This window comes from Callorhinchus milii, unplaced genomic scaffold (assembly GCF_018977255.1).
Source record: "Callorhinchus milii isolate IMCB2004 unplaced genomic scaffold, IMCB_Cmil_1.0 Scaffold2, whole genome shotgun sequence".
In the NCBI taxonomy this organism is placed as follows: Eukaryota; Metazoa; Chordata; class Chondrichthyes; order Chimaeriformes; family Callorhinchidae; genus Callorhinchus; species Callorhinchus milii.
The window spans coordinates 9,115,580-9,141,134 of record NW_024704743.1 but is presented as its reverse complement, the minus strand read 5'-3'; the positions used below and the strand labels follow the sequence as shown (position 1 = coordinate 9,141,134).

At 39.7% G+C, this 25,555-nt stretch overlaps 1 protein-coding gene across 1 annotated transcript in view; it reads left to right on the top strand.

The window, feature by feature from the left end:
- The window catches only part of LOC103185189 (partitioning defective 3 homolog), a 524,401-nt gene that overhangs the window by 435,764 nt on the left and 63,082 nt on the right, over window positions 1-25,555 (top strand). Inside the window, exons 21-22 of the mRNA XM_042331877.1 lie at window positions 6,463-6,585; window positions 18,291-18,554. Coding sequence (XP_042187811.1) covers window positions 6,463-6,585; window positions 18,291-18,554 — 387 coding nt within the window. The remainder of the gene's footprint in view (window positions 1-6,462; window positions 6,586-18,290; window positions 18,555-25,555) is intronic.

Sequence of the window (25,555 nt, the reverse complement as noted above, 5' to 3'; positions counted from 1 at the left end):
GTTTCAGATATTTTCTAATGTATAGAAATCTAATGGTGCACCAGGTTTTTATTTTTTAAATTTAAAAAATATTATATGCAGCAGATTTCCCACAGATGCCAGGCTTCAGATTGAAAGCTTAAATCAATTGACAGAGATTCTAGTTTTTTTTTGCTATTAACACCAGCACTGATGCTAATGTAATAAGCAATCTTGTGCACTATGGCACAAAATGCATTTCGTAGAGGTACCATGTGATATTGAGCCTTGTTAGGTTGCTATGTAAATTGCATATGTATTTCTCATGTTTTATTCACACAAGTTGGTGGGTGTTTTAGGGGAGAAATAGCTGCATTGCCCACATTCACTAAAAAGAGACTTACTTCTCCTGTCAATCATGAAGCTTTTTAAAACTACAAAAATAGCTCATGTAAAAACAATAAGGTCTTTAACAATCGTGTATGGAGTGTGTTTTCCCTTTTCGCCAGCTTGACTTGGAAACTGAAGTTTTTTTTGACCAACCAGGTGTCTGATACATATCCAAACCAAACTAAGAGTTCCGCACCTACACAAGGAAATTCACATATATTGGAATGGAATACACACACTTTCCATGGAGTGACACATCCTGCTTACCTAATTCCAGAGTATCCAAACTAAACTACTGAGAATCGTATATGTTTCGTACATATTCGTACAAATACTTCCATTTGTCTGGTATAGCCCAGAGGGATGCAATCCATTTACCTACTTCGAAAAATTGAGATGCAAGTTGGCCGGAGATTAGGCTTGAAGACTCCAGGATGTGCAGGGCAAGTTTATAACAGATACCAGGAAGTATTTTTTTTTACTCAGTTGGTAGTACTTTCGCCTATGAGTCACAAGGTTGTGGGTTCAAACACTGCTTCAAGACTTTGAACTCATGGTCTTGGCACACCCTCCAATGCAGTGCTGGGGGTGCACTGTATTGATAGAGGTCCTGTCATTCGGATTATGCATTTAAACAGAGGTCCCATCTGCCTATTTAGGTGGATGATAAAGATCCCATGGGACTTCTCGAAAAGAGAAGAGAGTTTCTCCTGGTGCTCTTGCCAATACTCCACATAAAATTGGTTATTCACTTCATAGTTGTTTATGGGATATTATTTCGCCCACACAGTATACAGTGAATTCACTTTACAATATATTCTGTGAAGCGCTTTGAGATGTCTCGAAGATGTGCTAAGGCACGATATCAAATCCGAGGATTATTACTGTATTCAAAATAGCTACCACATTGGCCTACAAAATACACAGTCACTACACATTACAGTAGATCGTGTGCAGCACTTTGAAACAGCTTCCCTGACATAAAAGGCACTGTAGTAAATGCAAGGAGTATTAGTATTATTATATAATGCTGCTTTGACTTGCATTGATGGATGAAATAGAATGGTGTGCTATCTGTGTTGTAGTAACATTTAATTATATTTTTTGCTAAGCGTGAGGAAATCTAACAAGAACAGCTGTGAGAAAAGCATGCTGCATTCTGCCTTTTATCATTTTGGATGAATCCAATTTAAGTTTATAATAAGTTGCGGACTACTTTGTAGAACGTCGAAGTGGCAACATTTTTCATGGAGGAAATTAGACGTTTCAGGATGTTGCATGTTTGAATAAGTGATTTGCAGCTCACTAAATCTCAAGCCACGGGCACGTACGGACAACTTAGCTTTGAAATCCCATCTCGCTGTGTAATATTTATATATCCATCTTTAAACAAAACCAAACATAAGCTGCTTCCCAGTGAAGCCCTCTCAGTTTTTTCTATGTAGCGGTGACTCATTAACCCTCTAAGGGCATTACTTTATAACCAGGTTTATAAAAAAAAACTCGTACCAGATTGGTGCTTCATTTATTCCATTGATCCTGGACATTCAGAAAGATTGAAAGGCCTTTATGATGTTGATTCTCCTTTACTGTCTGCCTCGAAGATTTTTCTTATGAAAATAAATTTTGGAAGCAGAATGTTTCACTGCACCGTTAAGCTTAATACACTGCTCTTTTATTGACAAACTGAGTCTGATAAATGAGGCTGAATGGTATACATGATGCCAATGTGTGCATTGATGTACATATGATAAACAAATTTACACTGTCTGTGTGTGTATCTATCTCTGTGTCTGTCTATCTCTCTCCTCCCATACACAACATTCACTCGTTTTGTCAGTCTCTATCTTACACAGTTTATTTCTCTATCTCTCTCACATCTCTCACACACACATTTAGAATTGTAGTGATTCTCCTCCGCCTCAATATCTAGTTGTGCTTTTACATTTTTGCATAACATTGGATGCTCTAGATACAATCCTTTTCCCTCTCCTGAAGTTTGGACAGCTGGCAAATGAATTCTCACTGTCTCTCGATAACGGGTTGTTCAGCTGATGCACAATACACCTTGAAGAGAGGAGCATGGTTTACTTGCAGGATAGTGTTACAATTTTCATTTACATAAGCCCTGACCTCTTTTTACTTGGAAAGGCGAGTAGGAGGTGACCCAATTGGGGGGGAGAAGAGAGAGAAGTGAAACCAGGTTGAGTGACTAAGACTGAGCCGATGGTACAGATGACAGTCACTGTAGCAGTGAATGATCCCTGTAAACCACTGCTGTAAACGCAGCATGTGCAGTATTAACATTTCTAACCTATGCTGACTGCCGTGTTTTTCCCCCCTTTGTGATCTACTGAATATCTGCGTGCACTGAAGACTGAGCACACAGTCAGCAACAACAAAGTCAGCTCATAAATGCAATAAAGAGCTGATGAGAAAACTGAAGCATGTGTCTTATAAAAGGACCCCAGGGAGTGAGTTTAAGAATGCAATTTAATCGTGGGGTTCAGAGGGCTATAAAACCAAGATGATTTATGATTCTAGTGGAACCCCTTGGTCATGCATGCCTTACATGATTAACTAATGAAGACTTCATTGATATATATTTGCCTTTCCTCCTGAAGGCACCTGGGTGTGGCTTTGCAGCTTGCACTATTCCAAATGGCTATTCTTGATGTGGCACCATGGACAGCTAGTGTCTGATGTCTGATGATACCCCAGGAAAGGGAGAGCCTTCAAACCAAGCCTGTTCCTTGTGATTTCCACTAGGGTATAGTTTACAGCAAAGATAACAGTTTACAACAAAGATAATAGGTGGCAATTAGAACCAGAAGCCTGCCTGATGTACGAATTAAAGGGATGCTACTTTTTGAAAATGTAAAATGATAAAACAACGACCGCTACAGTTGAGTCATGTAGCTCAGTGGTTACCTCGCAAGCGAGAGACCTGGATTTGATTCTCAGGCAGGGCGAAACCTTAGACAAGTTTCCTTACTCCACAAGCTTCTGTTTACCTAGCAGTAAGCAGGAACTCGGTTGTTAATCGATTGGCAAATTATACTCCGGGGGTAATAATCTCTTCAAAAAACAAACAAAAAAATGTGTTCACTCAATCAACGACCGTTTGTGGGACACTGCTGGGTGCTGCTGCATTTCGCCCATGAAATATACAGTCAATTCACTTTATAGTATATTCTGTGAAGTTCTTTGAGACGTCTCAATAACTTGATAAGGCACTTTATCAAATGCGAGGATTATTATTAAAGATTAAAGTACTGAATGGCACCAGAGCACACATCCAGTGTTCTCAGTTAAATCGTTGTGTTCCAAACAAATTGTTAGAATAGGTTTGTTTCGCTCCTGATCTCCTTCCTGGCACAGGGTCACTGGAGCCAATTATCAAGTGTTTAGCTAACTGGGTGTAGACTAGGGTCTTTTCTCCTCTGCATGGCTCGGCTCACCATGCACTGAATTTACAAATAATATTGATATAGCGTCTTACCACATTGTCGCAATTTCTAAAAACCCTTCACGGGGTTTACTGTAAAGTGTAGTCACTGTTTATTTGTTGGTAAATTTGGCAGCTAATTTGGCAACACACAAATGTCCCACAAACAGTTGTGGAGTGAATGACCAGTTTTATTTGGAGGATTGGTGACCAGGACACCAGGAGAAACTCCCTCCTCTTTTTGAATAATGCCATGAGATAATTAAGGTCCACTTAGATAGGCAGGCAGGACTTCAATGTTTCATCCATAGGAAGGCATCTGAGACAATGCAGTGCTCCCCAAGTGTAATATTTAGGTGTCAGCCTAGACTATGAGCTCAAGGTCCCAGCGTGGAGCTTAAACGCAAAATCTTGCGAATCAGAGGTGAGAGTGCTACCAGCTGAGCCAGGCTGACATTTCCAAACCGAGCCTTTGGAGGCACCCTGCAGAGGACATTGAAATGTAATTAACAGTAGACGCTTGACTCTAGGAGCTCAAATACATTTATTTACTTGGTACTAAAGTATGTGGATTTCAGGGACACTGTCTTTGGAAAATGTGGAATTATAAATGTTATTAGTGCTTGTTTTTACAGATCAACCAAAGCTCTGGGTGGCACCAGAGCACATATACAATCATCTCAATTAAATGTGCAGTGTTTTGAATAAAATGTGAGAATTGATTTGTTTCTCTCCAGATGCGCTTCCTTAACCTTTCCTTCTGCTTTGAGTTAATGCACAAAATAATGCTTTGTGTTTTCATATGAAGTATTGATCTGGTGGACAGTGTATTACTAATCATGCCAGCTGAACATGCCCTGGGAATTTATTCAAGCCGAATTCTATTACAGCGTGTTTCCCAGTGAATTGACTTGTTTTTGAATGAGTGAAATGCAGCACATGCATTAGTAACCATCAGCTTCTGTCTGCTGTAATAGTCTGGTACTCCCTGAAGTGCATCTTTTGCTGGTTCCAGGCTGCTTGTAAGCTGCTGGCATGCTGATTGCAGTCCCTGAACACAGGGACTGTCCACAGAGAAAGCAACCTGCAAGTGGAATTGAATGATCGTTCATCTCATTTGATTGCCCCAAGAATTTGGATGTGAAAACAAATTGTGTTGACGATTTTTTTTGTAATTTTTTTTGCATACAGTTTTAGAACCAAGAGGCATTCCAGCAAGCAAGCAACGGGAGCATTTGCAATATGGCACAATTTGTTAATTTCATTAATAACATGGTGTGCATAATGAAAAGACACCCACAAATTATTATTGAATACTCTTGGGTTGGGAAGAACATGATCATCCCTTTGAACAATTCCATGTTCAAATCGTGGAGGAATCAAAAAACATTTGCTCATCTATAGAATATGAATATAGGAAAACAGGAACAGGAGGAGGCCATTCAGATGCTTCAGCTTGTTCCACTGGTTTATTCGATTTTGCAAGATCTTTTAATCACTTGCCTTTTTGCCATACCCCTTAATATCTCAACTTTCCAAGTATCTGTTTATCTCTCCTTTAAACATTCTATTGTGTTCACCTACAAATACAGTCACTATGCTTTACAGCATATCCTGTGAAGCGCTTTGAAACTTCTTCCTGGTTTGAAATGCGCAATACCAAATGCAAGTATTATTATTGTCCAAGAAAGATGCAGAGGTAGAGGTAGTAATATGGTGACCTGAGAACCTAAATCACCTTGATATGTCCAAGAAAGATGCAGAGGTGGAATCAATAATAATAATAATAATAATAATTATTATTGATTCCACGTCTGCATCTTTCTTGGACATATCAAGGTGATTTAGGTTCTCAGGTCACCATATTACTGGACCCAAAGGTTTCTTTTCCAGTATAACAGCTTACGTTTATATAGCCTCCATCACGTAAAGTAAAGTCTTGGAGTGATTCATAGAGATTGGTTTAGATGCCAAGCAAGGGAGGTGGGGAATTTTACTGTATATGCATAACTTGTGGAAAGCCAAAACAGTTCAGTTTCCATCAAACTTCCACTACCCAGCCCCTTCAAGAATTGTGAGCTCTGTTAGGGTACCATTTGTTCAGCCATGTCAATGTACTCTATAATATGGTGTAAGGTCTCTTCCCATAGGATCACTAATAAGAAATTTTCTGTAGAGGAGGGAGTCATTCAGCTCATCTGTCTGCCACAGCTACTTGTTTTTGCAATCACCATTTTTAAAATTCCAGCTCTCTACCTGTGTTATCAATGGTTTAGTAACATTAGCATTCGTGATCTTTTTTGGTCAATGATAATTTTTTTGTATTCATGTTGTATTGGCGTCTAAAGAACTCCTCCCAACATGAAAGGTGCTATATAAATGTAATTGTATTGTAAACAATGGGCTAAATGGTCTCCTCTGTGCTATAAACATAATGTGATTTTGTATCTTCCTCATATATGTGATATATATATATATTCAAAAATTCTTCTGCAAATGGAATGATCTGATAGCTGAAGATTAATGAATCCAGAATTATAAGATCAAATTTGCATTGAAAACAAAATGATTCCTTACGAGCACAGACAAGAATGGGCCAACTGACGACCTTCTGTACTGTAAATGTCTGTAGTTCTAAATGCTGAATGAATCTATTGTGCCAACAGGTTTGGCAAATACCGTAAGGATGAAAAGATGGGGAAGCTGGAACGCAAAGGGTCAAAGAGCAAAGTGGAAGAAACACTGCCATCTGAGGAAGAGCGGATACGAATGCAACAGGAACAGGAGAGGTATGATCTGTATTACATAAAGACAGTATTTCTTAATGAAATTCCTTATTCAAGGATCCCATTAGAATTCCCAGCCACCTGCTGGCATTCCACTCCAGAAGGAGTTTGCTTTTGAATAAACTTCCCGTGGGTTGATGTGATGTACTTCTGGTTGCCTTAAGGAGCTCCCAATTATGTGAATCGGATTCTTTAATGAATGGCTTGTATTGAGAAATATTGGAAAATGATGCCGACGGTTCTCAGTGAAATGTACTTGTTCCATAAGATGGCCACCTTTTTAAACAGCATAAATTACCATACCTTTTCATTTGACAGTGACTGCAATACAATGATGCAAACATTTTTCCTTGAAATGCTTTGAAATGTTGCAATAATGTCATCATCTGAATGTGATGTTATCGCTCTTCTTGTGCCTTAAATTTGGGTAGTGTAGAGTGATGCGTTTCTGCATGTGTCAGATGCACAGTAGACCAAAAAAAGGATAAACATGAAGATTTAAAACGGCTGTTTTGAAGGTTTTTGAAAAGCTTTCAAAGACAGCAATTTTATCCAAAGAACAGAAAAGCTTTCATGATTCACGAATGACAAATTGTAAAGAAGGGAATTCTGACAAGAATACTTAACACAGTAACACAAACATTGTCATAATAACCAATCGTTTGAAAATTCAAACTTAGCTTGGACTATGATAAAAATGAGGAATGTGCTTTAATACACTTTAATTCATTGTTTGATTTTTTTCTTTGAAATGTGGAGGCTGCCATATTGTAATTATTCTCAGTATGGATCCAGGTGAAACAGCTTAAACCATTGGCCATAGAGCCTTGCGGCAATTGTAAGCTTTTAGCTCTGTGACTGAACAGTGATCAACTGTTTGCTATATTGTTTTCAGTTTCCTTTGAAACTGCTTGTAACTAAACAGTTGTATTGCTGTGTGCAAATTGGCTGCCACTTTCACCCAACAATGACACAGTCACTTCACTTGCAGCAATCTACCGTGAAGGGTTTTCAGATGTTTTGATGTTATTGGCGCTGTAACCAAATGCAAGTTTAATGTATTCAATGTATTAATGTATTCAAAAAGATTAATAGATCGATCATTGTTTAAGCTTCAGTTGTAAAAGTTTTCAGTCCATCTGTGAGCTCCCTAATAACACAGCTGAAATTATTTAATGAAACGCCTATACTTGAGTGTCACATGCTTGCTGAGTTTGGATGAGATGGGAGGGAGATAATAATAATCCTTGCATTTGATAAAGCGCTTAATCACGTCTTCGAGACATCTCAAAGCGCTTCACAGAATAGACTGGAAAATGAATTGACTTTATATTTTGTGGGCGAAATGCGATGGACGAAAGATCCATAACTAGGCACAGTGTTCTGTGTTGCCATAATTTAAGTCTGTCTTTTTGGACACCGTGGAATGGATGAAAAGTCACAAATTGTGAAATATGGCAAGGTTACCAACATCTCAGTACGTTCAGACTTGAATAGATTAGTGAAAGATGAATGTTACATTTTGTTTGGTAACAATAACGTGTGGTAACAAGTGAGGCTGGAGTTCACAATTGGAAACACAGAGACAGTGTTTATTAATTTGCGTATACCGAGGATATTGTGTCATCAATCCAAACTGAAAGCTGTTAATGTTTGGAAACTCCTAACTTGTAGTCAGCTCTCTTCTGATGTGCACTGCCAGATGGTGCATTCACAAGGAGAACAGTCAATCGAAGCCCTGATTCATCCACAGTACTTTCCCTGATTGAAGCCGAACTGGCAGCTCTGTGAAAACGAACTTCACCAGGTTTTGAGCTTTGCAGATTACTGCAAAACCATCTAACCCTCGCGATGGGCTTAGCGAGATGCTGTGTGGACCAAGTCAGATTTCTTGCTCCTCAGCTTGCTGTTTGGAACCTGCCACTGTAGCTGCGGTTTTCTACAGTACCGAAAGGCAGTCGAGTATATTGTCTGCTGCTTGTGTGGGATCTCTTCCTGCTTCCTATTTTCTTTAGTAAAAAGAAACAAGCTTGCAGTCCATTGTGTCCAGGCGTGTGCAGACTAAACAACACAGGAAACCTGGAGGTCTGTGCTCTCTCAATCTCTCGAGCTGTTGACCCGGATTATTGTTCTGAAGTGATGTTCTGTGGCTGGCAGTAGTTAGTTTGCTGAATGGAAGGGTCATTGACTGAAAATCCTCCATGGCAATACAATAATGGAACTTTTTTTATTTTTCCAGCTACTTTTATTTTCATTGAAAGCATTTCCCCAATTTATTTTTTAAAAAACATTAGTGAGCTCTTTGTTTCTGACTTGCCTGTCAGGGAGCATTTGAGACAGGGGACGAAACAGTGGAAAAACTACAGCAGGATTTTGCTTAAAGTGGGTGCAAACCCAACTGAGCAGCAGTGCCCATTGCACCCAGTTACAATAATAATAATCCTTGCATTTGACACAGCACCTTATCACATTGTTGAGCCGTCTTAAGCGCTTCACAGAATATACTGAAGTGAATGTAAAGTGAATTGACTATATTTTGTGGACAAAACACAGCAGTGTCCCACAAACAGTCGTGGATTGAATGTCCAAGTACACTAAATATGGCCGTTAAAGCCAGGATGGAGGGAACTGAAGTGGAAGCATGGGGGAAAGGCGGTCAAAAGCATACCTCAAGGAGAGCAAAGAGGTCCCCTCAAAGAGGGGATGAGTCAAAGGCAGAGCCAGAGAGAGGAAGGGAGAGAGGGAGGGAAATGAACTGCTTCCATAGGACAGCTTGCCTAGCATCATTTATGGTATTTTAAATGGAAGCAAATCTATTTTAGAAAATTAATCTGTGCATATTAAATATGGTCTGATTTGCAATTCTTTGTCCTTTAAACATTACCAATATACCCTGTGAGTTTCATGAAGATGGAATGCAACGTTTGAGTTCTATAGCAAAATGTTCCCTAATTAATAAGACTTGAAGTCTGAAATTCAGTCTTGTTAGCATATGTAGGTAGCCTTTGCCGATTTAATAAAACTGCTGGGTTTCCTGAAAAGAGTCGTAGTTTTGAATTATTAATTTAAAAAAATGTTTAGGCTGTTACCTGAAAGTCAGGTTTTGAGTTATACAGCAAAATGCTTCCTTATTAAATGAGACTTGGCATCCCAAATTCAGTCTAGTTAGCACATGTAGGTAACCTTTCCCAGCTTAATAAGCTGGGTTTTCAGAAAAGAGTCGTAGTTTTGAATTATTAATAAAAAAAATTTAAGACTGTTACCATCCTGCCACCTCTTGCTGCTTTGCTGGTGCATTTATACATGCGAGACAAAATGAGCTTTTATTTGATGGGATTTGCAATAATAAAATACTCTTTATAAGCGGTTAAATTCAACAGTTCAAATAATGAAATGGACATAAATAAGTGCTCTGTTACAATTTAATACAGGCCACAAATTAGTTTGAGACAGTTCAGGAAAGAAAGCATTCACACAGTCAGTGAGTTTAATTGAAACCCAAATGTAGTTTAGGAAGTTCCATAGTTCAGATCAATAGAGGTTATATAATCTAGAGTTCACTTTATTTGCTTAAAGCTGAACATTAATTATTAAAAATGAAATCCAGTAAATCAGTAGAATAGTGGTTAAGCTCCTCGCCTCTCTCCTATTGTGGTTGTAAATTACAGTCCCAGTGGTACCTGACATCCCAACATGCCTCCAAAACAAGTGCAAGCCTTTGTTCGACAGTCTTTTGGTGGGGATGTTTCCGCAGAGGATACAAACACTCAAGTTATCTCTCCCTCTTGATATAGCTATCCAACAAAGATCCACATTGCTCATCGGTATTCTTCTGGATGGTATTCAATCTGACTTCATTTGTCCCTGTAAAGTACAGCACAGCCTCATTATAACAGTGTTTGACTGCCTAAAATTTTGCATCTTAAACCACACTTTTGGGACATCCTCCCGACGTGAAAGGCGCTATACAAATGTAATCTTGTTGTTGTTTTGGTCACCTTTCCCCTCCGTGCCACACACACACATCAACGCAGATGCCCAGCCAACTTGTAAAGTCCTTTAACCCGTCCTCCTGATGTGAAAGGTGCTATACAAATGTATGTTTTATTATTTGGGACCATTAAATCCCATCCTGCATTGCAACAAGCCATAATCGCTAGCCTGACTGTGCATGCACATTGCTGGCCTGCTCTCTCCCTCCCTGTGTGCTTCCTGAAAGAAAAAACTGGCAGTTTATTGGGTTAACTTCCTGCATTCTGCCCAAACGAGAAAGTGCCAACAGAGGTGACCTAATGGACCAGGTGTTGGGCATTGTAGCACGAAAATCTGACCAGTGCTACAGGAAGCAAGCAAGCCATCAGCACATACATGCAATTAACATGATTCACAGTGCCACCCATTATAAGTGAATGTGTGCTATAGTGAAGTGCATTATAATGGGGCTGCACTGTATTTCTCTTTTCTACCTTTCTTTCCTCCCCAAAATCGTTACAAAATACTGAGCTCTTTTATATTAAAAACACACAGCTTGATGCTGTGATTAGGAGGGTGGGTATTCTGGAAGAATGAGATCTAATGGGCTGAAGGACCTTCTTCATCCAAACCAATCATGCTCTTGTGAAATTACAAGAATTTGCAAGCATCAAAGTGCCTGAAGCATGTTCATAAACCTTCCATTTGAGGTTTTTGTTATGTATTGATGTAAATGTTGAAAATGTAAATATTCAATTCCTGGGCAGGAGCAAAACGTTTACCTAGAAGTTTCCAGAGTTAACAATCCCTTAAAAAAGAACAAGAAAAATAATGATTTGGTCACTCAATCAATGGACTGTTCGTAGGACAGACACTGCTGTGCGCAATTGGCTGCCATGTTTCGGCCACATAATATGCAGTTAATTCACTTTACAGTATATTCTATTATAAATAGACCTGAATTTTAAAACTTGCTGAATTGCCTCACATTTGAGTGGTGTTGAGCCCCACGTGCGAATGCTAGTTTTTAGTTGTTAAGCTGTAGAAGCACTTTGAGGGCTGTTTTCCTTGCGGTAACGCAAGTTTGAAATCAGTATTCACATCCTGATATCCTTAGCTCTCTTCATTAGTGTTTATTAACTTTCAGACACAAATGTCTTCAAATACCTTAAAAAAGAGGCATCTACAAGGGTTGGGGGAAGGGCAGGTAAATGGATATAATAACAATAATAATCCTGGCATTTGATAAAGCGCTTATCACGTCTTCTAGATGTCTCAAAGTGCTTCACGGAATATACTGTAAAGTGAATTTGTGGGCGAAATACGGCAGCCAATTGTGTATAGCAGTGTCCCACAAACAGTCGTGGATTGAAGTGACCAATTTTTTTTATCTTGAGGGATTATTATCAGGTGTGAGGAGTAAAGAGACTTGCCCAAGGTTTCATCCTGCTGGGAATCGAACCCAGGTCTCCCGCTTGCAAAGCGAGTGCTCTAACCACTGAGCAACAGGACTCCAAACTACAGAATCTGAAAGGATAGCTTTTAAAAAGTGCCAACACAGACACAATGGGCCTTCTTCTGCACCATAAATTTGTATGGTTTTATATCTCTCATTGATGATTACAACTGTTTAAATGTGCGTTGGGGGAAGAAGTTCATATAACAAAAGGTAAGAATATAAAAAATGGCCTGGGGGCAAGTCCATTCAGCCTGTGACAGTCACATCCTTCCAAAGCCACGTACACCTACACAATTATTGATTTTACATCTAATCCCAGGAAAGGTTTCCACATAGCCTCCCAGAACCCTGACAGTCAATCGAGCAAAATATAGAGACATTTGCTGCACTTTTAATTGTGTTTTGGGTTTGGATAGTTGAGGATGAGTTTACTTTAACAAATTTAATATACACCTGAGGCCTGAAATTGCTCGTTGCTTTAGCCTTAAGAACGCTGTCTTAAAATGGAACCTGGTGTTAAACTTGCTATAGGACTGTAATACAGTATATAACTTTGAAGAAGGTGGTTGCTTAAGGCTGCAACAGCAATTTTGGGCCTCTGACAACTCTTCAGTTACTGATTAGAAGCCCTGCCTGGCATCCCATTATGAAACCGCAGTTTTAATTTGAGAACAACGAATAATGACGGGCAAAGCACACTGCAGTGAGTCGGACAGCTTCAGGCTACATGCAGTTGTCCTAAGTGGATTTTGTCAGTGAATCTAAAGCTTCAGCAATGATGTGGAATGGTTTGCATCTTGATTATTGGCTGCCCCATTGTGTATTTCTTTTGCCTGATTGTGATCTTGCGAAGGTTGCCTTTGTCTCCTGAAGGTGTTACTTTTTGCTTCCAGCGAAGCAACTGGAAAAGCTGATTGACGGCTGTTACAATTAAGTGAATTGCACTTGCAGGCTGTTTCAGTGGGAAGTGGAGCAGAAGCAATGAATTACAATCTCCATAGATGGCTGTGGCCACTGGCATTATTCATCATGTCTTTTTTGCAGCGAGTGAACACACCGAATGATGGGAGTGGTCTTGCATCAACTGAGTTACTGCCCATTCCCCACTTCCTTTAGTGGTATTGGAGTCTTGTGAATTGATCGTATCAACATCAACCACAACAACTTGCAATTATATAACGCCCCTCATGCAGAGCGCTTGACAAAGGCGGAACACAACCCTAAATGAGCAAAATTTAGTTGTTGCCTTTGAAAACCATGGCCACTTTTACTTGAAGACCCAGTTATGCTGTTTGGACTTGGGGAAAATAAAAAATGGAAGCTGAGAAGAAATATTTCTTATGTTCAGGAAGCAAAATGAAGTCCAGTTGCGCTGCTGAGTGTCATTATATCACATGGAAAGAAAGGTTTGTTCCTTCAAGAAAAGAATTGATCTGTAAAAAAAAACTCTCCTCTTCATTATCATCTGCTAAAATTACCCCTGCCTCAAACTCCATCTCCATCAATGGAATTCATCATTGCCAGAGTTCATCCACTGGCTCAAGGGAGCAGCTGTCCAAACTCAGTCAATTGCCCTTAATAGGTCTGACTGATGGGTCATTCTGTTCCTGAACCCAACTTGTTTTGGGTTGAGCATTGAACATTCAGCTGCAATCTTGCTTTAACATTTGTTTTAGCCTAAACCACTCCTTTGGTGTACAGAACTTAATTATATTCATCAGGAAGCAAATGTAGCAAAAATTTTCTTATATTCAGCAAGCAAAATGAGTCCAGTTGCCCTGCTGGGTGTCATTATATCATATAGAAAGGGATGTTTCTACATGAACGGAATTGAACTATAAGAAATCTCCTCCTCATTGTCATTTGCTAAGATTAGCCTTCAAACTCCACCTCCATCAGTAGCCATACTAATTAGGTTCAGGACTGGAGAATAACATTGGAATCCATCCAGCTGGTGACAAAGTTTGCAAATACCATACTCTGCTGATTAAAAAATCTATTCAATTGCCTCCTAAGTTTGCAAACGCTGTCTGCCTCCACTGTCTTGCCGTGCAAACTTTCCATATATTCAGCAGCTTCTGTATCACATAGTTTAATCTAAACTGACACTTTGTCTTCCCTAACCATTAGCTGCTGCTGTCCTCGGCCAAGTTTACTGGGTTATCGTGTTGGCATCATAAAGCATTGACTATTTTCAGTGAGCCCTGAATGAGAGCATGAGTCAGCCTCCATTCTGTAAATTCCATTAAGCATCTTCTGCACAGAAATTGTTCCAAATAAAGCTCATGTTAAGTAAAGGATTGGTTTGGAAGCTAACCTCAGTGTGGGTAAAGTGCAGAATTCAGGCTTGGTACTGTATTGATTTTGGCAGTTTCCAGCCATTTCTGATCCAGTTAAAATCAAGTTGAAATTTTGCATGCAGCTTCCCCACAGAAGCAATGGGAATAGTGGAGCAGTGTGCACTGTAGGTGTCTGCATTGGTGTGCTCACATGGGACAAGAGGTGGAAGGTGAAGGACAGGGTCAGGCACAACTGAGAAGGAAATGAAAAGCCTGAAGAAAAATCTTTTCTTACATTAAAGAGAGATCATTTTTAATTACAAAGAGAAAGTATGAATAACTGGAGCTCTGACACAGGGCACTGGTCTGATCTGTTTTTTTAGATAGCGATAATATGAATAATCCTTGCATTTGATATTCTGCTTTCATGTTAGGAGGATGTCTTGATGTGCTTTGCAGAATTTACTGTAAAGTGTCGGGACTGTGTATTTTGTAGGCAAATATGGCACAGCAATGTCACACAAGCAACAGTTGAAGTGTGTGATTAACTTTATCTGGGGATTGTTGGCTAGGAAATGTGGAGGAACAAACACTCCACTTTTCTAGCCATGGGATCTTTAACGTCCACTTGAAAGGGCAGGCAGGTCCTTGGTTTAATTTGTCTGGAGGACAGCACCTTTGACAATGGACTTATTCTCTCATATCGGAGTGCCAACTTTGGCTGTGAGTTCCCCACAAGCATTATTCAGACCCTAGAGTGCTACCAGGCTGACACCTAGGCTTTTGCACATAAGGTCTGACATATTCCTTTATTTCTGAACCATGTAACTCAACATGTATAAATAGCAAACCCAGTGAGTAACTGTTCTAAAATTGGTAAAGACTTCAGTTAAATGGGACGAAGGGAGAGATCGCGTTTCACACACTTAAGCGATTGGAATTGAATAGATGTTGGAAGCTCGTAAACACCTTGGCAACTTATCATCTGCGGCATGTTGACCCAACTATGACCTTGCTCAGCATTGTGTGTGCACATGGGGGAAAGGGGGTATCCTACCTAGCTTGTAATTAAAATTGGTATCCAATCCCGGAGAGACAGATGTTCACAGGGGTGGGCTTTGTATGGTACTTTGATTTAGGGCGTGATAGCCTGTATGTCGAAGTGATAGAAGAATTCTATTCATGTTACGTTAGCAACATTGATTCGGTGTAGCACTCACTGTGAAAGTAAGCTGCTAATGAATGGCAACATTGAAGTAGCAATACAGTCCTGTGTCATTTCCTAATTGCAAACCATCCATTTTAATTAGAGGACCAATGGCATACATTGCCTTGCAAGTCAGAAATTAACATCTGAAATTGATGACCAGCTGAGGAGAATCTGCTAATGAAATCCATTAACAAGGAAGAACGTGATGTGCTGGGGGGTGCGCTGGATTGTTGCGCTGCTGTCCTTTGGATGAGATGTTGAATCCAATCCCGTTCTACCTCTTCAGGTGGACGTTAACTATACCGTTGCTCTACTCAAAGAGAGTCGCTCCTGCTGTTCTGGCCAACAATCCCCCAGATAAAGTTTGTTCACTTAATGGCTGTTTGTAGAACATTGCTATGCTCATATCAGCTGCCATGTCACCTGCAAAAAACACTCTCTTCACTTTACAGTAATTCCCATGAAGTGCTTTGGGATGTCTTGTTGACATGATAAGGTGCTATATCATGTATAGAGTACAAACCAAATATAAATGCAAGGATTATTAGTATTATTAAAATGTGTCTCATCTTTAGTGAATCAAATGCTTTTAGAATCACAGTAACATGTGCATCTCCTTTGTGGTATGCACCACACAGGTACCTTGTGACCCCAAAGGTCACGCTGCAAGAAAAATCGGTACAGTCTTGCAATGAGAAACATCTGGAACTACTAAAGATCAGCTGATCTATAAAGGGTCAAGCTACAGGAAACCCCATCAGTGTCCTTAGAAAATTCCCTCAGAGATCATAATATTCTTCTTCTTAAGTCTGTTTCAGTCCCCAGATCCAAATGTGGTTTGAAACAGTGTCGCCTAAACCAGCAGTTTACGACTTCAGATTCCTAGTCATTCAGAATTTCCATTAAATAACATTTTAGTTAGAAAATCTAGTCAGCAAAAAACTTATGTGAGCTAGTTATTGAACAGCGAACCATAAAATCTCTGTCATTCTTTGTGTGAACAACAAGCACACTGAGGATTGATTTAAAGGTCTCAAAACCACATATTAATCTCCTATGTGCCAAATAGGATGTGCTTTCTCAAAGTCCCAAATTTGTCTCCTGTGGGTCAAAACTGCAGGTATGTGGTAAATGGGTTGTAGTATCTTAAAGCTTTGCAATTGCACCTGTGCTTTACACTATGTGGTGAATGGACTGTGCTTTCAGAAAATCTCATATTAGTGTGGAATGCTCAGTCCTATACAGTGAGGGCTGCTAATAGGAAGTTTCCTATACTGTATAACAATGTGGTAAATGGGCTGTGCTATCTCAAAGCCTATTCATCTTCCCTATACATTAAAAAGGATATGCTTTCTCAAAGCCTTATATTAGGTTCTGCTTCTACGGGAACATTGGAACAAGAGAAGACCATTCAGCCTATCAAACCTCTTTATTAGATACAAAGCTTGAAATGGGTAGCATTTCCTCCCTGTAAGAATCGTGAGGCTAAATAATAGAAATATTTTTCTTTCCTCAAATAATAATATGACAACAAAATTATATTTGTAAAGCGCCTTTCATATTGGGAGGACGTCCCAAGGTGCTTTAAGCAGCAATAGCAGTGACGGTAGTTTCATAAATGTAACTGCTTGGCATAGTTCCATACCACAAGCACACCTCACCAATGCAAAAGCTTACTTCAGTTGTTTCAGTTTGTTTCCCTGGCTGAGATGATGTGCCACCATCACTTACATCCTGTCCCCCCACTCCCCTCTCCTCAACCACCACCTGGATGAACTGACAGAACGAGCTTATGGCATTGGCAGAGGGATTCAAGTGACCAACTGTGATAACACAACACAATGTTTTGGTGACAAAACAAAGCTTTGTTACTCGCCTGATTCTGACCAGCATTTCTTTTGATGTGCGGACATGGAATAATTTGTTCATTTTGCCCTCCTGGAGGTGAAAAAAAATTGACATTTCAAAAACAATCTCCATGTAGTGCATACATAGGGAAAATGAGAAGACAATATTCTGAACCTCTTTTCCCCCTGAGATTCCCAAAGGCAATCCTGATAAGAATCTATTTTTTAGAATTATACAGCCTAGAGATACAAAAGTAAAAGTGGCAGTAATCCAACAGATTCAGAGCAATCCTTTCCTGGCCCTAATGCCCCTCGGGCATTGATCACCTGATTGATCAAAAGTTCCATTGTATTGCATTTATTTGCCTATTCAGCTCTAACATTGATATGTTAGATAACTATTGATAACTATTTAACTATGTTATCTTTCTTTCAACTAATGCATAGTAGCCAGTTATTCAAATGTCAAACAAAATTTCCAGGCAGGAATTTTGCTTCTCTCTTTTGTAGAATCATAATTGACAGCACAAAAGGAGATCATTCAGCCAACCAGGCCAATTCTGGTACTGGGAATGATCCACTGAATCCCAAATTCCCCACATCCTTTTAGGTTAGGTTCACTTATACAATAATTCCTAACATGATTCTTCAGTAAGGAGTCCTTCCTTTAACTTGATAACTTATTCCACATATTCTCCCCTACCTGTATCTTGTTCAGCCGACTCGATGACATGTAGGGTGCTATGTCGAATACACGGATTATTATACCTTCAAACACAATAATTAGTTGACTCTCACCGTGTATTTCTTTTGAAATTATAAATTTTTCTTATTTATAAAAAAAACTTTTATAAGCATAAGGATTCTGCTTGGATCTAGCTGGGGTTCGTGAGAACTCCCCATCTTATCACGAGGTGACGTGATGTTCATGCATTTTACAGAATTCAGGCAAAACATCGAGAAATTCGGGAACGACAGGCCCGGGATCGAGATTACGCAGATCCACAGGATTTGAATAGAACATACGGATCTGATGATGACCCAACCTATGCTGGCATGAGTTGGTACGAATCATCAAGAGATGGCAGCAGCAACATGGCATTAAACTCTAGACCACAGAGCGCAAGAGAGGAAACACAGCCTGTGGAAGCAGTTTATGCTCAAGTGAATAAACCAAAGAATGGAAAAGTCGTGACTGCAGAAAGGTAAAGATAGATGTATTCTTATGCGTCTACCCTACCCACAACATGTTCTTGTTGCTCCACACAGACGGAAGATTCATTCTGAATTTAAAGGTAGCACCAAGTCAGATTTCTTGCAAGAGAATCTGAATTCATTACGAATATCAGTTATGAGTTTGTTTTTAAAAAATTACTTCAAATGCTATTTTCTTTAAAGAGTACATAGGAAAATAGGTAAAGTAGGAGGCCATTCAGTCCATCAAGCCTGTTCCACCATTTAATTTATCTTGTCAGATCTTCTAATCCTAATTGGAGGTTAGGAGAGGTGGAGGCTCATATGGAGTGTAAACAGGAACATGGACTAGTTGGGCCTCTAATGTCCTGTTTCTGTGCTGTTGCGTTCTATGTAATTGAATGCGCTGCCCTTTCGCCATGCCCCTGAAAACTTCTAAATAACTTCTCACTTTTAAACATCCCTATTGATTCTGCTTCTACTGCTTTCCGAGGCAGAACATTACACATCTTCACAACTCTGTGTGAAGAAATGCTTCCTGACCTCAGTTCTAACTGTCTTGGGTTCTGATTTTAATCCTATGCCCCTCAGTAATGGATGCCTCTACCAAAAGGAAGAGTCGTCCTCTATCTAACCTGTCGATTCCTTTCATTATTTCAAATACCTACATCAAAGGATCAGAAAGTTCAACATTAATGGAAATTGGTAACCGATACCTTTTAGTAACCTTTGACTGGCTCAGTGTATCAATTTATGGTGCTAATTGGGAGACTTGTCCATTGTGTTATCCTGTGATTGTGTAATCTTATAAAGTTATGCCTGTAAGACTGAGATGTAGGGAGTTTTGTACTGAGGAGTACTTGCTTTGCTTGAAGATGACCTTCATTGATCTAAGTACACCATATGTACTTGATGGTAACAGCAACATTAGTTCTGTAATGCTGTGTGCTATCAATGCCAAATATAGAATTTCAGATCCCACGTTTTTTATACCTGGAGTTTTCAAAAACTTTGAAATGCAGAGATGCTCTGAACTTAGAAAATAAATCACTGGCAGATAGGGTAGTCCAAGCTGCTAAAATTCTGTGCAGCTACCACATCAAAATGTTTTTTAAATCACTTGTCACAACCTTCAGCTTGTGTAATGTTAGGCAGTATCTCATGTCATTGCTGCACAGGCAGCTTGGGGATGTCTCACTCCAATCCACTTGTCCTCAGGTATACAGTCTCAATCATTTTCAGCTTGTCAGGATTAGAGTATGGTACCAAGGTATTGATTGTACTTTCCGGAGGGTGGGGGGGGAAAGAAGGAAGAGAAACGCAGATAAAATCAGTTTGGTCTCTCACAAAATAATGAGATGTTGTCACAAAATCTGTTGATGAAGATGTATCTGGAGGGCCTTCATTTGTGCTTTCGCTTGAATTCCATCATTTGGCAGTATTAATTCTGCTCAAGTGCTTGTTGTGGCTGTTATGGTAGTTGTTTAGCTGTCTTGACTTTGTTTTGTCATTTACTGAGAATTGCTTTGCCTTTTGCACTTAAAATCCCACTTTAGGATCCTTCAATGGGCCAGTGAGTGAAGGCAATGGCACTCAGCTTTGAGGACCACACGATAACAGGTTTGAAACCTGTTCCTGCGTTGGGTTTCATAATGCCTCACCCCCCTCTTTTTTATAATAATTGGAACTACATTCCTCTCATCAAGGAGGGGAAAATCAGCCAACTACTGATCGCTATTCAGAGATGTTTAGATGTTGAATAAGGATCTGACTCGGCTGAGATTATCTTGGATCACAGATCCCATGAGTCAGTGTGTGACATATTTCCAGTTAAAGGAAGGAGTCCCCATTTATGTGCCTTGGATTTCTTATAAGGAAGTCCTGTTAAGAAACACAATAACAGCTTTCCCTTGTATAGTACCCTTCATATAGAATAATGTCTCAATGTTTTTTTACAAGGAATTATCACAATATAGACCCCACAGTGTCATTCAAATCCTAAAATTTAGGAAATTCACTCGTTACCATTTGTCCCACACATTGCCTGTTTATTATTTATTAATCCCATAAATGTTTTTGAACGGTGGGAAGAAATCCATATGTGAATGACAGCAACTCTCATGCCGTTTAGTGATCCTTGTGATCTCTGCAAATGCAGGTTATTGATCTCACAATTGCTGTAAGTAAATGTACCTTATCGATAATGTGACTGATAGAAAATTACAAAGGTGTTTTCTGCCAGTTGAGCTTCAGTGTTACTCAATAAAAGAGAAGTCAAGTGTATTTATTAGGACAGTGCTGAGCAGGCACTCGGTGCTTCTGCTGCTTTGATTCCACAGTTTCTGTATTTATTTTACATAAATTATTGTTGCTGTAGTCATAGATGCTTCTATTTCTCAAGCCATTCGGTTTAACACAGCAGCATTCTGTAAAATAAATAGTCCCTTGTTTGGTAGTACAAATTTGTGTTATTTTATAGTGATTTGTTTTTTTGGTCAGCTGGGTGTTTGATGCACATGGAAACCTATAACCATGCTTAAATATTAAATCTTTGCCTGTTCATTAAAGATCCATTGCACTGTTTGAAAAGAGATGGGAGTTTCTCCTGGAGTCCTGGCCAAAAATCCCCAAATAAAATTGGTAATTCACTTCATGGGCTGAGAGTTACGCATATCTATGCCACTTATACATCAGTTAAAACACATCAATTAAAACCATTCAGCTTGCCATTGAGAGCTAGGATGTTTCCCACTGTATGACCAGCTAGAATCTCCTTCGTCTGATGAAAGATCATCGACCTGAAACATTAACTCCCTTTCCTCTCTCCATAGATGCTGCCTGACCTACTGAGTATTCCCAGCGACTTCTGTTTTTGCTTCCCCTTAGAGGTTTGGCTTGCCGGATTAACAGGAACTGAGTGATTCCTCTCCACTTCCTATTTTGTAGTGAGGAATGAGTACATTTATATCACAGGGACATTTGTTAATGAAATTGGAAATGCTATGCTATTTAGTTTTACGTTAGTCTGGCTTGGATACTCTTAAGCATTGCAATGGATTTTCCGCATGTGTCAGACACCCGGCTGACCAAAAAAAAGTGTTTATAGAATCTAGCTGTGAGTAAAAGGTTCTCCCGTCAGGTTGGAGAATGCTGACCGCCTTCTGTTTTTTGAAAGAAGAAAAATAGCTTGAGAGGCTTTTGTTTGTGAGTTAAAGAGGAAGAATACACAGGAGATGGCATTGAGGAAATCCGCTTCCTACCAGGGTCATGAGACAGGATATAGATGTGGGTCCACCCAGGAACACAGTCAGCTGGAATTATCACTTGTATCAGAGTTCTGGTAAACACAAACGTTTTACTGTTTTCTTTTCTGTTCTCTCATATTTATAAAGTGAGGAACCAGGGCTTCACATTGTTTCAAAGGGGAATTGTTAGTTTGACTCAGATAGTAGCACACTCGCCTCTGAGTCAGAAGGTTGTAGGCTCAAACCGCATATCAGAACTTCAGAAATATAAACCAAGTTGCTAGGAACACTCAGCAGGTCAGGCAGCATCTATGGAGAGAGGAAAGTGAGTTAACGTTTCAAGTCGATGACCTTTCATAATAATAATAATCCTTGCATTTGATATAGCGCTTTTCACGTCTTCTCAACATCTCAAAGCGCTTCACAAAATAGACTGTAAAGTGAATTGACTGTATATTTGTGGGTGATGCTGCCTGGCCTGCTGAGTGTTCCCAGCAACTTCTGTTTTTGTTTCAGATTTCTAGCAGCTGCAGTATTTTGCCTTTTGAAATCAGTCTGGGCTGACACTCCAGTGCAATGCTGGGGAAGTGTTGCAATGTTGGAGGTTCTGTCAGATATTGAACCAAGTTTGCCTGTTCAATGGACATTAAAGATCCCATTGCACTATTTGAAAAGAGAAGGGGATTTATTTTCGAATCCCTTTTCAATTCAATTATTTTTAAATCCTTTTTCAATTCAAACAGTCCAAATCCCTGACTGTCCAGTGCCTTGGGTTGTCCTCCTGATGTGAACGGCACTATACAAATGTAATTTTGTATTGGTGTTTTCTCCTGGAGTCCTGGCCAACAATCCCCAAATTCAATTGGTCATTCGTTTCATTGCTGTGCACAAATTGGCGACCACATATGCCTACGAATACATAGAATCTACACGGTAAAATTCTGTGAATGCTTTGAGATGTCTTTCTGACCTGAAAGGTGGGGTACCAAATGCAAGGATTATAATTATTATGTCTAGAAGAGAATACTCAAAATACTGTAATCCCATTGGATATATAGAGAAACAATCTAAATTATTTCTTATTCTTTTGCACAGAGTCCTTGTGTTAACCCCATCCCTGGGACCAGCCTACTCCTGCATGAGGTTATTCCAGCTGTGTGTGTTGTAGACCAAAGCTGGTGTGACTTCATTGAGTAATAGTAATAATATTTACATTTGGCATAGTGCCCTTCATGTCAGGAGGACATCTCAAAGAGTTTCACAGGATATTCTGTAAAGTGGAATAGCTGCATTTTGTGGGCAAACGTATAGAGGGGGAAAGGAATTTTGAAGTAGGCTAAGAGCCACTCGATCCAGGATAGTTCAGTACAGGGCGAGTATACGTGTCCTGATCGAACCACCACCACTAAACTGAGCGGAGCCAAATCAGTTACTGCTCTTAATGCACATCAGTGGAGGAGCCTAGTGCGAGAGGAAGCATACAGGTCCGAGATGCAGTGTTATTATAGTGAGGACAGCATCTCCGACAATGGAGCAGGTAAAAGCTGCCACTTAACTGGACAGACATTTTCAATCAAGAAAGCTCTTCAAATGTTTGAACATTTAAAGAAAGTTATCACCAAGCAACGTAAGTAATACCCTGCCCCACCCCCCCTCCCCCACCACCCCCCTTTCTCTCATAAGAAGCTGACAAGAAAATTGTCTTTCGCACAGGAAAACAGGTGGTTAGAATTTGCACACTTTCACCACCAGTATACATTGACTCACTTAACATTTTTTTTTCTGTACTTTGCCGATTTAACTGTTTTGAAGAAAAATCTGTTCGTGAAATTACTGGTACCATTAATACATTTTCTACACCTTCCTCCTTCTATCCCCCCACACCCCTCCCCACTCCCCCTCCAAACTATTACTTTCAATTTCAACTCCATATTAGAATTATAAAATGAGCCACGGAAACATCTCTATGACGTACAGGTTTGGAGCTGGGTTAGTTATTAGTTTGGATACTTGAGAAATTGGAAATTTTTGCATTAAACGTTGGAGTTTTTTGCATGTAAGATTAGCAGGGTCAGCTGCTCAAGCAGTTTCCTCTTGTGTTGTTTCCAAATACAGGCCACTAAACATGCACATTAAACACTGTGTTGACCCTCTCAGTATGTTCAGTGTGTGAGTGCTATCTGGACATGTCTCTCCTAAGCTGTAAAATGAGTGTAACGTGAGAGCTAAGTTACTATCCAAAGTGACATCTGTTGATCCCCACATGACTCCTTGTTTTTATTTCACGTTGCACAGCAGGGTCCTTTTGTAGTATCAACTTGGCTCAGTTAGTAGGACTCTCACTTCTGGCTCAGAAGTTTGTGGGTTTCAACCACATGTCGGCATTTTAACCTCTAGTCTGGGCTGATACTCCAGCTCACTGGTGGAGGAGCACTGCGTTGTGGGAGTTGCTGTATAATATTTAAGTGCTCTGAGCTGCTACCGCCCTTGAAAGCCGCTATATAAATGCAATTTGTTGTATTTCGGATGAGATGTTAAACCAAGGTCCTCTCTGACATTGAAGTGCTCAGAGACCCTACCTTGCACGAGGAGCGCTATGTAAGTGCGAGTTGTTTGTTGAATGTGATGTAAAGTTATCTGAAGGGAGTTCCTCCTAGACTCCAGGCCATTAACCCGCCAGACCAGTTAGTGTGATCTTGCAAGCCCCACATTTACCTGTGACCCACTTTGAAATGTTTTGGTGAGATAACAAAGTTATACAAAGCCAAGTTCTTCAACTGAAGCTTTTTTTAACTTCTGTCCGTGAGGTGGTGGTGGTGGTTGTGGGGGCTGTAATGGGAGAGCGCTATTCAATTTATTTGGCAATATCTTTCTTTAAAAGTTCAACCTTTTCAAGGAGCCTTCAGGTGATTGAAAAACATTCAGGAAATGTCTGTCTAGATTTTGAATTAAATAGTAGTTTTCAGCGTTTTCTTTCTTTTCCACCGTTCTCAATGAGCTGATACTCTGTGACATTTCCGTGCCTTGGAAACATGTTGCACAGCAGTATACCTCCGAAATGAGCCTCCGTAAACAGCACTAGCAGTTGGATTGGTTCCAATGTCATTTTCCTTTCATGCCCCATCTGTTTTTTTTGGTAGAAGTCAACGCTGATAAAGCCAGAGCTTTCGTTCCATTAAAAGGTCATTTCAGATCCTCTGCTAGACAATGACGTTTGTGATAATAGTTCAGTGGCGAGGTTCCATGGGGCTTTTAAAAGTGTTAAAGACTGCACAGAATTCCTGTGTTAGTCCCATTCCAAGTATGGGATGTGCTGTCAAAGGACGGAGAATGGAATCCAAAGCATTTTAATTAAAAACTGTTGTGCAATGAGCCCTCTTTTTTTGCCGTGGAAATGTTCTCTTTGGCTATTTTCCCAGCGCGCAAAGTACAGGTCATTGATGCAAAGCACTGTCAAACAATTGAGGAAGATGTAGAGGAGAATAAAATGTGCCATACTTCACAGTAACTATTACAGTTAGAAAACAGCAGTCGTCATTTTTCACGTGAGGCAATGTTTTGTACTTCAGTCATCGCTGTCTTCGCTGTGTTACCAATACGTACCCTTCTCCTAAATCAGGAATAAACTTTGCGGGAAGAAAGGATTTCACAGAAATTCAGAACAACATCATTTATTATGTACAGTTTTAATCTAACAATACAAAACAAAAACTTATATAAAAGGAGTCGGGTTATTAAAATTGGTAATGCACTCAGGGTTTAAATGA